The sequence below is a fragment of the Oncorhynchus clarkii genome, chromosome 1 (genome assembly GCF_045791955.1).
Source record: "Oncorhynchus clarkii lewisi isolate Uvic-CL-2024 chromosome 1, UVic_Ocla_1.0, whole genome shotgun sequence".
Classification (NCBI taxonomy): domain Eukaryota; kingdom Metazoa; phylum Chordata; class Actinopteri; order Salmoniformes; family Salmonidae; genus Oncorhynchus; species Oncorhynchus clarkii.
This window is the reverse complement of record NC_092147.1, coordinates 75679490-75691528: the sequence shown is the minus strand read 5'-3', so window position 1 is coordinate 75691528 and position 12039 is coordinate 75679490. Positions and strand designations below refer to the sequence as shown.

The 12039-nt window shown below is 38.2% G+C and overlaps 1 protein-coding gene across 1 annotated transcript in view; it reads right to left on the bottom strand.

The window, feature by feature from the left end:
• Nucleotides 1–10322, bottom strand: part of LOC139412500 (AT-rich interactive domain-containing protein 5B-like) — a 62950-nt gene extending 52628 nt beyond the window's left edge. Inside the window, exons 1-3 of the mRNA XM_071159278.1 lie at nt 10246–10322; nt 9680–9934; nt 2936–3170 (exon numbers count right to left, since the gene is read on the bottom strand). Of these exons, the coding sequence (XP_071015379.1) occupies nt 2936–3170; nt 9680–9934; nt 10246–10266 (511 nt within the window). The 5' untranslated portion in view covers nt 10267–10322. The remainder of the gene's footprint in view (nt 1–2935; nt 3171–9679; nt 9935–10245) is intronic.
• Between the last annotated feature and the right edge of the window lie 1717 nt (nt 10323–12039).

The window sequence follows — 12039 nt, the reverse complement described above, 5'->3', positions numbered from 1 at the left end:
ATCTTTTACTTTCGGTTTTGTACACCAGCTTCAAACAGCTGAAAATACTATATTATTGTTTATGGAAAATATATTTCACAGCAGTTGAGATGGTACTATGATGCTCTACACCTACACTTTACTTGCTTTATTTGTCACAGAAACTGAAATTAGGCGAACTATTCAAATGTTTTCAACCAGGAAATGGTAGGAACATACAATAGATGGCTTGATGCAGATATTGATGTCACAGTTATATACTGTATGTAAAAAGCTCTAATGTAAAAAGACAACATCTAAAGCCATATGTCTTTTGCCAGATGTCCTTTACGGTAGAGAGCCCATATCACATTATTCTTGTAACAACACATTGAGGTTGCTCCTATGTCTATCTTCCATAGAAAATAGGTCTTGATCAGATAGAACACAGGTGGTCCGTTCAACACCAGATTATATTCTTACAATCTCTGTATTCCTTACTGTATTACACAACATCTCTCCGTTTCCTGTCCAGTCCACTGGAATAGAACAACAAATTTCGACAGGCCAAAAATTGGGACAGTTCTATTAGGGGGATGGAAATGAATGTAAACTTTCCCTGCTAAAGCGGCATGGTGGAATTGGTTTATTTACAGCTGCAGGTCCAGATAAGTGTAATATTGCTCAGCACTCTAGAATGTGGAGAGCCTTGAAAACAGTTCATTCTTCCTCAAGATGGCACTTGAATTATAACAGCAATCTCAACTCGCTTCACACTGTTAAAAATCACTGGTCGATGCGGCGCTATAGCTAGCAGGCAAGGCAAGGGCACTCTTTCTCTAATTAATGACAGTGGAGACCTCTGTTTCCCTATCCTCTGTGAACAGAGCATGTAGCTTAGTTGCTATAATATCACATCATATAATTCACATAAAGAACAATAGCACTGTGATCCTGCTATTCATGACACATTTGTAGAGAGCATTTTTTATGCTTTCCATGCACTGTACTTCTCATTGGCTGTCTGCCAGGAAACATTAGGAAACACTCACGTAAAAAAAAATGCCTCCCTTAATAACAATAGCACACTGTACTACCCTTTAATGCACAATTGATTTATATGTAACCTCTGGCAGTATCCTGTTTTTTTATGAATAAATGGCTCAGATATTCAAGATCCAGAGAGGACATCCTCGTATTTATAACAACAATTAGCTAACAGATCATTAATGTTATGAGTAGAACTGAGAAGGCAGGAAAGCTCTTCCCGACAATAAGAAACTCATTGGGTTATAAATGATCGTTTCCCCAAAAATTTGAATAATGATTCAGAAGCTCTAACAAAACCTACAAGGAAAGCGGCAGGACACTCAATGAACATTTGCAATATCTCTTTAATTCATATTTAATTTCAATCATCAGTTCATCACAGCTATATTGCTATCCAAACCAAAGCTCATTGGAATAGCGTGTCCTTGTTGAATGATCCCTCTCTTATCGTTAGAGAGACAACGGCAAGCTGGCAGGGGTGGGAACACATGCCACAGGGCTAGGGCTGCTGGTGCCCTGCCAGGGGAGTTCTGCTGACAAGGCACATTCAGCAGGCAGCCAGGGAGATACTCCACTGGAGGGACAAGTGCATTTACACACAGCCTGATGGAGTCATTAACGGCCACATCACTCATTAGCATCATACAGCCACAGAGAATATTAGAAGGTGACGAGACTGACTGACATCAAATAAATCTATACAGCTGTTTTTATCCCTCCGTTATTTCCTGTTATGACTAATACACAATCACTACACACACACACACATATATACATAGAGAAGCACTGACACACATGCATACACACGCACACACTGACACACACTCGCGCACACACACTATTGATTCCTCATGTCGTAGAACGACAAAGCGGCCATTATTGATTCTCCAATCCACTTTCTCTTTAGAATCTAACAATATAGAGTGTATTCAAGGGCAATATAACACTCAAAGGCAAAACCAAGCAAGCTCCCCAGCTACTAAAGGATTTATGAATCATCCACAACCCCCAAACAATAACAACTATCAATAACACATTCTGAAGGGGCCTTTTCTCTATTTTGTTGCTTGTTTCAGTCATTCTCTAGTCAAATGTTTTTTTGGTAATGGATTTTTTTTTTATTGCAAAACATTACAGCAGTATCTCTAGAAAGTGCCAAGAATATGGTGATGATTGTTGGGCCCAATCCCAAATTGATACAACTATGTGTGACTATACCTTATATCTTGTATTGATGTCAATGGGAGATTTTTGCAAAAAAGTTGAAGTTATCTGTAGTCAGTTTTCTGTTAACTATGAATAAAAAGAGAAACCCAAATAGAAAAATATGAAATTGGAGTTAGAGAATGCTGTATGTGTCATTAACATTCTATGACAATGTTGCTGCTTCACTATCATCTGAAGGGGGGAAACTTAGTTATTCAAAGGGAATATTAAGTCCTTCACATTTCTTTTGTTAAATAAACCCTTTTTTTATATCAGCAAGGCTTAGCATGACTCATCAGCCTCCTTCATATCTTGTGATTCATGTTATTTTCACTGCAGCAGTGAAATACCACAATGCAGCTATCAAATACCTCAACGACATTAATGGTACAAATTAAGGATGCCAGAGGTTTGAGGCAATTATACAGGAATGTACATGCAATTATAACAGTAACATGAGCAAAAATAAATGCATAATGAAAAATGTTTGATTGGTCATAAATGTGTTAGTGCATTCATGTGGTTCTAACAGTGATGTGTAATCCAAACTGGTAACTATTTTATACAAAGCCTTCATCTATAAGAGGCTTATAAGTATTAACAAATAGTTACAATTCCATGTATAACTGAAATGTTATGGTCAGATTTCTAGTACTTATTCTGACTACTCATAGACAGACAAACAAAATAGCTTGAGAGACAGGAAAGCAGTTGCCCTCACCCAATTGAGCCCTCTCCCTTTGGATGTCTCTGAAGTTGAGGCCGCTGGTGAAGGTGCTCTCCCTGTATCTGTGGAGGGCATCTCTGCGCCCATTGGCACCCAGCTCCCTCAGTACAGAGGGCTTCAGAGGCGCTGCCCGCAGTCCGTGGGACCATCCCAAAAACTCTGGGACTGTCCACTTCACCAGGTCTTCCAACCGAACAATCACCTTCTCTGACACAGCAATGACCTCGTGCTATAAGACAGACAAGAGAAGGAGGGCAGGGAGCGTGAGGTCAGGAGGGAAAAAATTTACAGGGATATGTCAATTCATAACACCATCTTAAGACTATTATAAGAGTTACTATTAGAGATGGGGTCATACAGGATCTTAATTTGAGCCAGGAACCAGGAGCCAGGAAAATAATCTTGCAGCAACAGGAATGTGAATTATCATTATATTATAATTAATTGACTTTTTTGTAGGTGTTGATACATTTTTAAAAAGGGAAAATCAAGTCTGAAATTTAAAAGTGGAAATTACAAAGCCTTTTGAAACCTCTAATACACTACAAGTTGAACATCTCCTGTGATCAAATTAAGATCCTACATCTGCAGCTTGCCATGGTAACCAGGGTGAACTTTTCTAAGCAACCTTTTGTTCAAATGTAATACTCTAGAGAGTCTACAACCCTTGAACAAGTTGTGTTCCTGGTTCTTTCAACCCTTTGAGGCAAACTAAAATAACTTTTTTTGATCTATCCCTTTTGAGGAATTGCAACTCCAATGGAAAAATTGTGGCATAGAAATGTTGAAATGTGGTTCCATTTTTAGGAGTAATGGGCTTGTTATCCGGCCGGAGTGGTAGGAGATTGTTATTAAGCTGCAGAATCTGGAGGACAGATGTGTCCATCTGGAGAAACACGCTTTTTAACGTTTACCTTGCAACAGTCTGTACACCTCTCCCCTGAAGCAACCTTTAAAGGGATAGTTCAGGATTTTGGCAAGGAAGCCCTTTGACTACTTATCCAGAGTCAGATGATCTTTTGGATACCACTTTTATGTATCTGCGTCCAGTATGAAGGAAGTTAGAGGCAGTTTCGCGAGCCAATCATAACTAGCGGTAGCGTAATGACTGGAAGTCTACTGTATTTCACAAAGATTTTCTGTCATTGCACTAATGATTGTTAGCAATTGTGCTAACGCTAGTTAGCAACTTCATTCAAACTACACGCAGAGACATAAAAATGGTATCCACGAGTTCATCTGACTCAGATAAAGGGCCTCATTGCCAAAATCCCGAACTATCCCTTTAAGCATTCACACGCACACACACACACACACACATACAGTGACTTTATTACGTTTCATACAGAGTAAATTTGCACAATGCCAGTTCCACACCGCTAGCAAAACTGAGTTAATCAAAAACAAAGCTGTAAATAAGAAAAGCTGAGATAGTCAGCTTCTTATACCTGTGTCTTCTTAGTAAACGCAAACATAAACATGGTTATATAAACTCCTATAATGTGCTGTCAAGTGGTGGTTGGTTGGTGGTTGAAACTGTTTGCTGGCAGTAAGTACCAATCAACAGCAGACAGTAGAAATTGTTAAGCAGTGATGCCTGCAGCCAAAAACATCCTCTGGAATTCTTCTTGTGCTTTGATACAGTTGACTAAGTAAACATACTAAACTGGTAACTCATAGGAGTATACATTATATTTAATACTACGTTACTCAGAAGATTTCACAATGGATTTTCGAAAGTTAACATCTTAGGTCTTGAATGAGTGTCTTCATAACATACCGTATAGCATCGCTTCCCAAACTTTTTTCTGGCCCGCGACCCCATTTTGATATTTTAAAAAGTCTGCAACCCAACCATGTAAAAATAAGTTATGTAATCAACGGCCAATATTTACTTTGGGCTATGACAATCTATTACAAATCAGTCTGACAGTATTTTTGACAGGATTTCAACATGAAGACGATATGGTTTGAAGTGACTGAAATACATCAGAAAGGTATTGGGAAGTTCAGAAGATCATCAGGCAAAAATGTATGATCTGTGTAGAAGTCTGATGGTCTGATTTAGTGTCTGGTCTTGTCCACTCGGATCTAACAGCTTGTGGGCATACTAGAGGGGGAAAGTATGTACATACGTGAGAGTCTTATCTTTCAGTGAAGGGGTCATAATATTTTGTAGCTTAAACCATTCAAAAGATAGAGCCACATTTGTAGGAAGAAAACAGAAACCGCTGTTTATTACAACCACATCTAGCAGCTACCGTTCTATGAACCAAGCGCAAAATGTATCTCGCAACCCCACTTTCAAATCAGGCGACCCCTAGTTTAGGAAACCCTGCTGTATAGTTTCCTCACAGAAAGAAACATTTAAACTGCATGTTTCCCAAACATCATTCAATTGTATGTGACGTGTGGGTGTCAAACTATCCTGTTTTGTGATGTGTTTTACTTGAATGCAACAGGTGATTGTCATTCAACAGCTGTCATGACATTATATTATGAGTTCAAAAACACAACACCCATTTAAATGCAGTGAAACACCCACACTGAGTTACCATAAAGAGTTAAGGTACTGATAGTGGAAGGAAGTGGAAGATAAAACCACCAAGCTGCATATAGGTCAGAGGTCTCTGTAGGCTACCAATGGGAAGATGTGACACTTCAAATAAAACAATTCACAAGAGAGGTTGTTGCTATATCATTTTTGCAGACTGCAAATAAAGGTTGATATTGTGACTAGGCTTACAACAATCTCAGTGGTTTATGGAGCAATAATATTACAATGTGATTTATTACAGGTTCATGATAGTACAGCAAATAGTACAGCAGATATGATCCTTTTTTTACTTTTACAACAAATAATGCATGAAGGCTTATATAACATGTATGGAATGTCAACTGTGTAATTGATAGAAAGGTGTGCTTTTATGACTTAAGATTCAACAATTGTGCTATGAATTCATGATCTCTAAATGTCCATAAAATCCATATTATTCCATATCATTCTGTGAAAAGAGCACCACAGTACTTGAACAGTAACGGACATTCCTAAATGTCACCATTGTAGGGCAAAGCGGTACATTTGTTGGACAGGCCTTTCAGTTAAGAGTCAGAGTCTCACAGTCAGCCCCTGTCATGCTGCGAAGGTTTCAGTCTGGTGGCTCAGGGGGTCAACCCAGGAATTCCTTGGGCCAAAAGGAGATTAGTAATTGAGTAATGGACATGGTGACATGAACAATGCTCTTTGGTGCACTAGGCTGAGAGAGTGAAACGCAATATGAGTTCATTATCTTTTCTCCTCAACACTGACCTTGGATACAGTGACAAAAACTAATCTCAACCACGTAAATTATGAGCACAGGAGAGGCTAGGGTCTGATGTATTCTACTGAAACTATTTTAAAATAGAACTTGGTTAAATAGTTGTTATATGTTGTCACAATATATATGCCTGCAAGATACTGGCGTTCTGATTTCTGCCATAAACTATAAGCAGCTACTATGTTGTTTTGTACAGTGTGTAATTTTAAAAATACTTTAAACACACACAGAACTGAATACTATTTGACTTATTTTGACTGTGGGGTGTATAACCACAGACTAAATCATATTAGGCTGAAGCAGTGCTATGAGCATTCACTAAAGAATAAAAATATGCTAAGTACATTCTCTGGAAACAGCTCATCTGTGGTTTCAGTCCTCTAAGGTTATAATGATCCACTATAGCTTGGGGCTTTAGAGTCATGCATTATGGGAAATATGTTTGATGTTAAAGTGGTTTGTCAATGACAAGGTGTAAACCAACCCAAAGAGCACCAATTCTTCATGTGTTGAGGGAAAAAACACTGTATATCATTACATATATCACAGAATAGCGGCATATAAGAACACATTTATGTGTATGGAAATAACATAAACCAAAATGATGTGTTTTTTTTACTTTGAAGGGCATGACATTCAGTTTAAATTACATTTTAAATTATCCCCAGTACTGCCCTAAAAACTTGACAATAATTTACATGTATTTTCGAAACGCAAAAGGAATTCACTTGCGGGCAACGTTTCTGACTTAATGGCTTGTTCTGCAGTGGGGTATAGTTTTCACCCACCCAAGTCTAAATTAGTGACATTGTTGGGTGAATAGGGTGATTTGGTATCATGCTCACTGACTATTGAGCTATTGGTTGTATATATGGACTACCAGATAACATAACTGAACAAAAACATTCCTATGGCTAGAATTACTTTTGCAAACATACACCCTCCAGGAAAATCAGAGTAGAAGAAAATAAACAACATATAATCTGATTTCCCTATTTACAGGTCCCCAGCACTCAAACACCACAAGCATGGATTTTTGCCATAAACCAAAGCTGATCCTGGACAGATGCCACCATTTATTTCTACTGCAATCAATACAACTGCTGCAGTCACTGCTCTCATACCTCACTGCTTTGTCATTTACAGGAATAGAGTGGCAAACAAGAAGTGACATCACAGATAATAACAAATTATTAGTGTATGAACAGAAAATACCAGACTACTTGCCAATTGTCTATTGCCACGATGGGTACCTTAAGCAGGACACCAATCAGGCCCAAGCAATTAGCTGTAGCAGCATTGAAATGGTTGTAGCAGTAAGTGTTATCTAAAAAAGCTCTCTTGAAACATGAGCCAAAAAAAGACAGCGTATTGAGCCAACATGTACCGGAGGGGGGCGTTGAGGGTAAGACTTAATACTGTGTCACTGCTTTGCAAGAAGCGGTTCTCAGACCACAGAATGCAGAGACGCAAATAGAGGTTGTATCATAATGGGTGCGCCACATAACACAATGCCTTTATACATAGCATGCGGTCAGTCTTTATGGTGGAGTAGAAGGGTTGTCAGCGAAAGCAAAATGAGCACAGTAGGACATGGGTTTCTCTTGTCCCTGCCTACACTGGGAGGGGCAAAGAGCATACAAATACCCAGGCCTGAGGGGAAATGACATAATATGGTGAGCATTGAACTCAAGAAGGGATATCCAGAGAGATTTATAACCTCCTTTTATCCCACTGAGAAAATGACTTGTTATTGTATTCATGACATGAACACATTTGTGCTGTAGATAAGTAGTCTTACACGTACCCATTAGTCAGAGGCTATAACTACCACGTATATCTTACAAACTGAAAGCTGTCTCGGGCTAAGCAGATTTGCATATTAGGGCAGTCATAAAATAAAGATCATTAACTGACTGGTAATAACTGCAGACAGTTACTTGTTTGAGTGAAATTCCAATGTAATCTTTATAGGGCAATTTGCTGAGAACATCAAGTTTAAAATCACATTTAAGGGGGTCGTTGGCATCAATATCACACTTTTAGATGTATGTTGTGTCATACTCTACTTCAGCTCTGCTCTAGGCTATTGCTATAACTATCCATTTCCAACTGCCAACACTCTAGAGTCACTCTGTCCTTTGATCTTGGAAGGAGTCAAATAATATTGTCCAGATATCCAATCGTGTGTGATGTTACCACTTTGCAATGCAAATCAGGCTTCTCAAGGGGTGGGGCTGACTTGTCCCTTATTGCACAAGTGTGTTTCTTAATGATGGACTATGCATGCACTCAAAGTATTTACAAAGTCATTACATTGTGTTAAAGGCTAATGCAAAGTAAGGATTTGGATGATTCTAGTTGAGTGAAGAAAATAAAAGGTTTCAATTACATGTATTCATAGCAGTGTCCACTATAAGGAAATATGATAGCTACTGTATTACACAAGAGGACCATCAGCAGGGGAAAAGTCCGTTTCTATGTTTGCATTGCTAATCAAATACAAACTAGGCTTTGTCCTTCCTAAATGACAAATGCAACCGCTGGCATATTTCATATGACCTCAAAATCAAGTAAGAGCATCGTGAAATGTGTTTCGGTAGAATTGCCTATTTGGGTAGGCTACAGTAGCATATAGCAAATGTTTGATTGTTTTATATACCCCACAATAAATTAATGTACAAAACCAAGATTTGTCGCTCTATGCGGTTATGAAATGTGATACAGGCGTCATATTTAGCCACTTAACAAAATACCTCAGTTAATCATATTGCCAATGGCAACATATCAGACTACAGTAAATGTTGTTTTATAACGCTTTGTCATTTCGACCTGTCCTAATCTCTAGATAAGAGGGCAGAACGTTTGAGCTGACAACAATATCATATTGTTAGGAATGCGAATGATTTCATGGAAATTATGCAAATTGAGAACAAGTCAGACGTGCTAGCACTCGTCTTCAATTGGTTGTGTGCGCTTATTCAGCAGCCATTCATATGATATGATGAAAGATTATATTTATGGTGTTGTTGAATCGAGGCGTTTTGATCTCATATGCTTTACCATTTCGCAATTTCAGTCAATATCACCGTTTGACACGCATCATGAAGAAATAAAATGACATAGCCTACCAGATGGATTTGTAGGGGATTTTTCTTCCCCTAATACAATTAACCTTATACAGCACACGAGCGTTATTACGCACAGCTGGATACGATTGAACTGCACATTCAGCAGTTGACACAATGAGGAACAAATAGGCTAAGCAGTCAATAACACTGTAATAGACAGACACATTATGCAGTTTGCGATGGATCAATGTGGGTATCACATAATGCATGCACGTTATACAACGAATGACCAAAGAATGCAGAAAATGCCACATCGAAGTATCAACAGAATGTTTGAAGGTTATTACCTCTCCATGACTAACTGTCCTTCCCAAGAGAGTATCTTCGGGTAAGAAATAAAGTTTTGAGCTTGATAAAAGTTGCTTAGTAGTTCTTTCCTCCCACAACAGCTGTAGCTCCGCTATGCAAATTGGATCCCCGGGTTTACATCTTACGAAGAAAAAGTCTCCGAGGGACAGAATCCTTGGTTTACCGTCCCGGTGAAATTTAAAAGCCTTGTAGAATATATATGGTCCGTGTAAACCGCAAGACGAGCCTACCCACTGTGGAGAAAATAGCAATAAGCAACTTAATGAATGAGTTATTCATATTCAAAAATGTGGAAACATTGAATGGGACGACATGCGCAATGACTATGGCTTGACAAATCATTAAATTACGCACAAAATACCATCTGCATCGGATTTTAGGACTGATTTAGAACCATGTAACTATATATTTACTTATTCTAATATGATGTAAAAACAACAAAAACACCAAAGAATTGTAAATGAGCTGCAAACACAAAGGTTTGTCCTCAAATTGATAATATCATGCGAAAATAGAATATGTTGGTGTATGATTATAATGTTACCTTGAGTGAGTTAGGCTCCATCTCGACGTTCTGAATTGATTAAACTCAACACGCTCTCCAAACTTGTTGGCTTGAATGGATTGCCGAAGGTCCTGTAAGAACGCTGTATTTATTTTAAGTTTAAAAGCTCTTTGTGGATCATATTAAACACTTACAAAAATATTTAGTTGCTCCGCAATTACCAAATGCATTGCTTTTGTTGCTGTGCATAAATTAAGCTAATAAGAATCAACATTAGATAATATTGTGCCCATAAATCGTCCCTTTTCTATCAGGAAAACCACATGTGTCCATTAATATCATTTGAATTCGACAAAAATAACTATGAGATTAACACTGCATTAGTCTGATAATTTCTCAATAGTGTATTTAAGTTATGTGCAATGGAAAAATATTGTGTTACCTTTATAATTTTTAAGAAATCTATTTGAATGTCTATCTCTTCCAGGACCTGTGTAAAGATCGTTTGTATGAAAGAACATTTCTCACAGTAATGATACAAGGGCGCTCGCTCTGGATTCCTCAAAGAAACACTCTGAACTAGTTAAAAAAGCTATCAAACGTTTTCTCAAAGGTAGTCTAATGTGGGAACAAAGTCGTTCGGTTGTGCTCTCGAACGAAGTAGCCTATAAATAATAAGTGACAAGTGTTCAAAGACAAATTTGGCCGAGTTGGTAAATCCTAGCGTCACGAGTGCCTACGGACATTTATGAAGCATGCCATTATACTGAAATAACAAGCATAGCCTCTCTTATTAGGTTACAGGCTGTAGACTATAGGCTAATCTCAATTGTGCTGAGGACCGATCGATTAGGAGGACTATTATTATTTGAAATGTGAGACTTGTAAAACATGCCTGCTATTTTTCTACGGTTTTAAAATCAGTTGAACCTTTAAACCGAGAACTGTGTAGGGGAGAGACCAGGGGTAACAATTTTGGGGATTCATGTTTTACACTGAGGTAGATATTTCCTACGATTTGTGCAAGTAGCTAAAGGCACTCATACTAGAACCGTTTGTTAATTAACACGATTGTCAATGGTGATTTGACTTAAGATCATGAGAAGTGGTTATTGCTGATTGAATGGGTCATTCATTCATCGACTCCAGCTGCCAACTGTTTTTTCATTCGTTATCCATCCACCCCCCCCCCCCCCCCCCCGGGAATAAGATCAGAGCAACAGCGAAATATGACAACGGCTATTTTTAAGCGCAGTTTTATGCAGTAAACTCTTTGAAATTATGGAGGCAGGGCGTATTGATCCCATTCCAGTTATCAGCATTACTTTTGTCCTTCTCAGAAATTGACTGATTTGGGGAAAGTGACTTAAAGCTTTTAGTCAGTGAGTGGATAAAAAAGACACCAACAGATAAAATGACTGACATTATACAGTATGCAGTCCTACTTGTACTGTTGTTAACCCACATTGTTCACATTGTTCCCGTGACACAAAATTCATTTTTTAAGTGTTGCTGTTAATTAGACAATAATAAACATGTTTATGACTACTTTTGATTTTAATGAAATGTTGCAACTTCTCTGGGAAGACATAATGTGAGTTTTTTGCAGTATGTTTTTACTACAGTGTAGGTTTAGATTGAATCATGCCCTCAGTCTCACTATTCACTATTATCTTTCCTGAATCTCCAACCCATTTAAATGACAAAATCAATGGACCTTTATTAACGACAGAGGACATAATGAAGTTCCTGGTCAATCAATGAGACTACTTTGCCCCTTATCTAGTAATTGAATGTGCCTGTTGTCAATAGAGATGACTCAACAGTGATCAG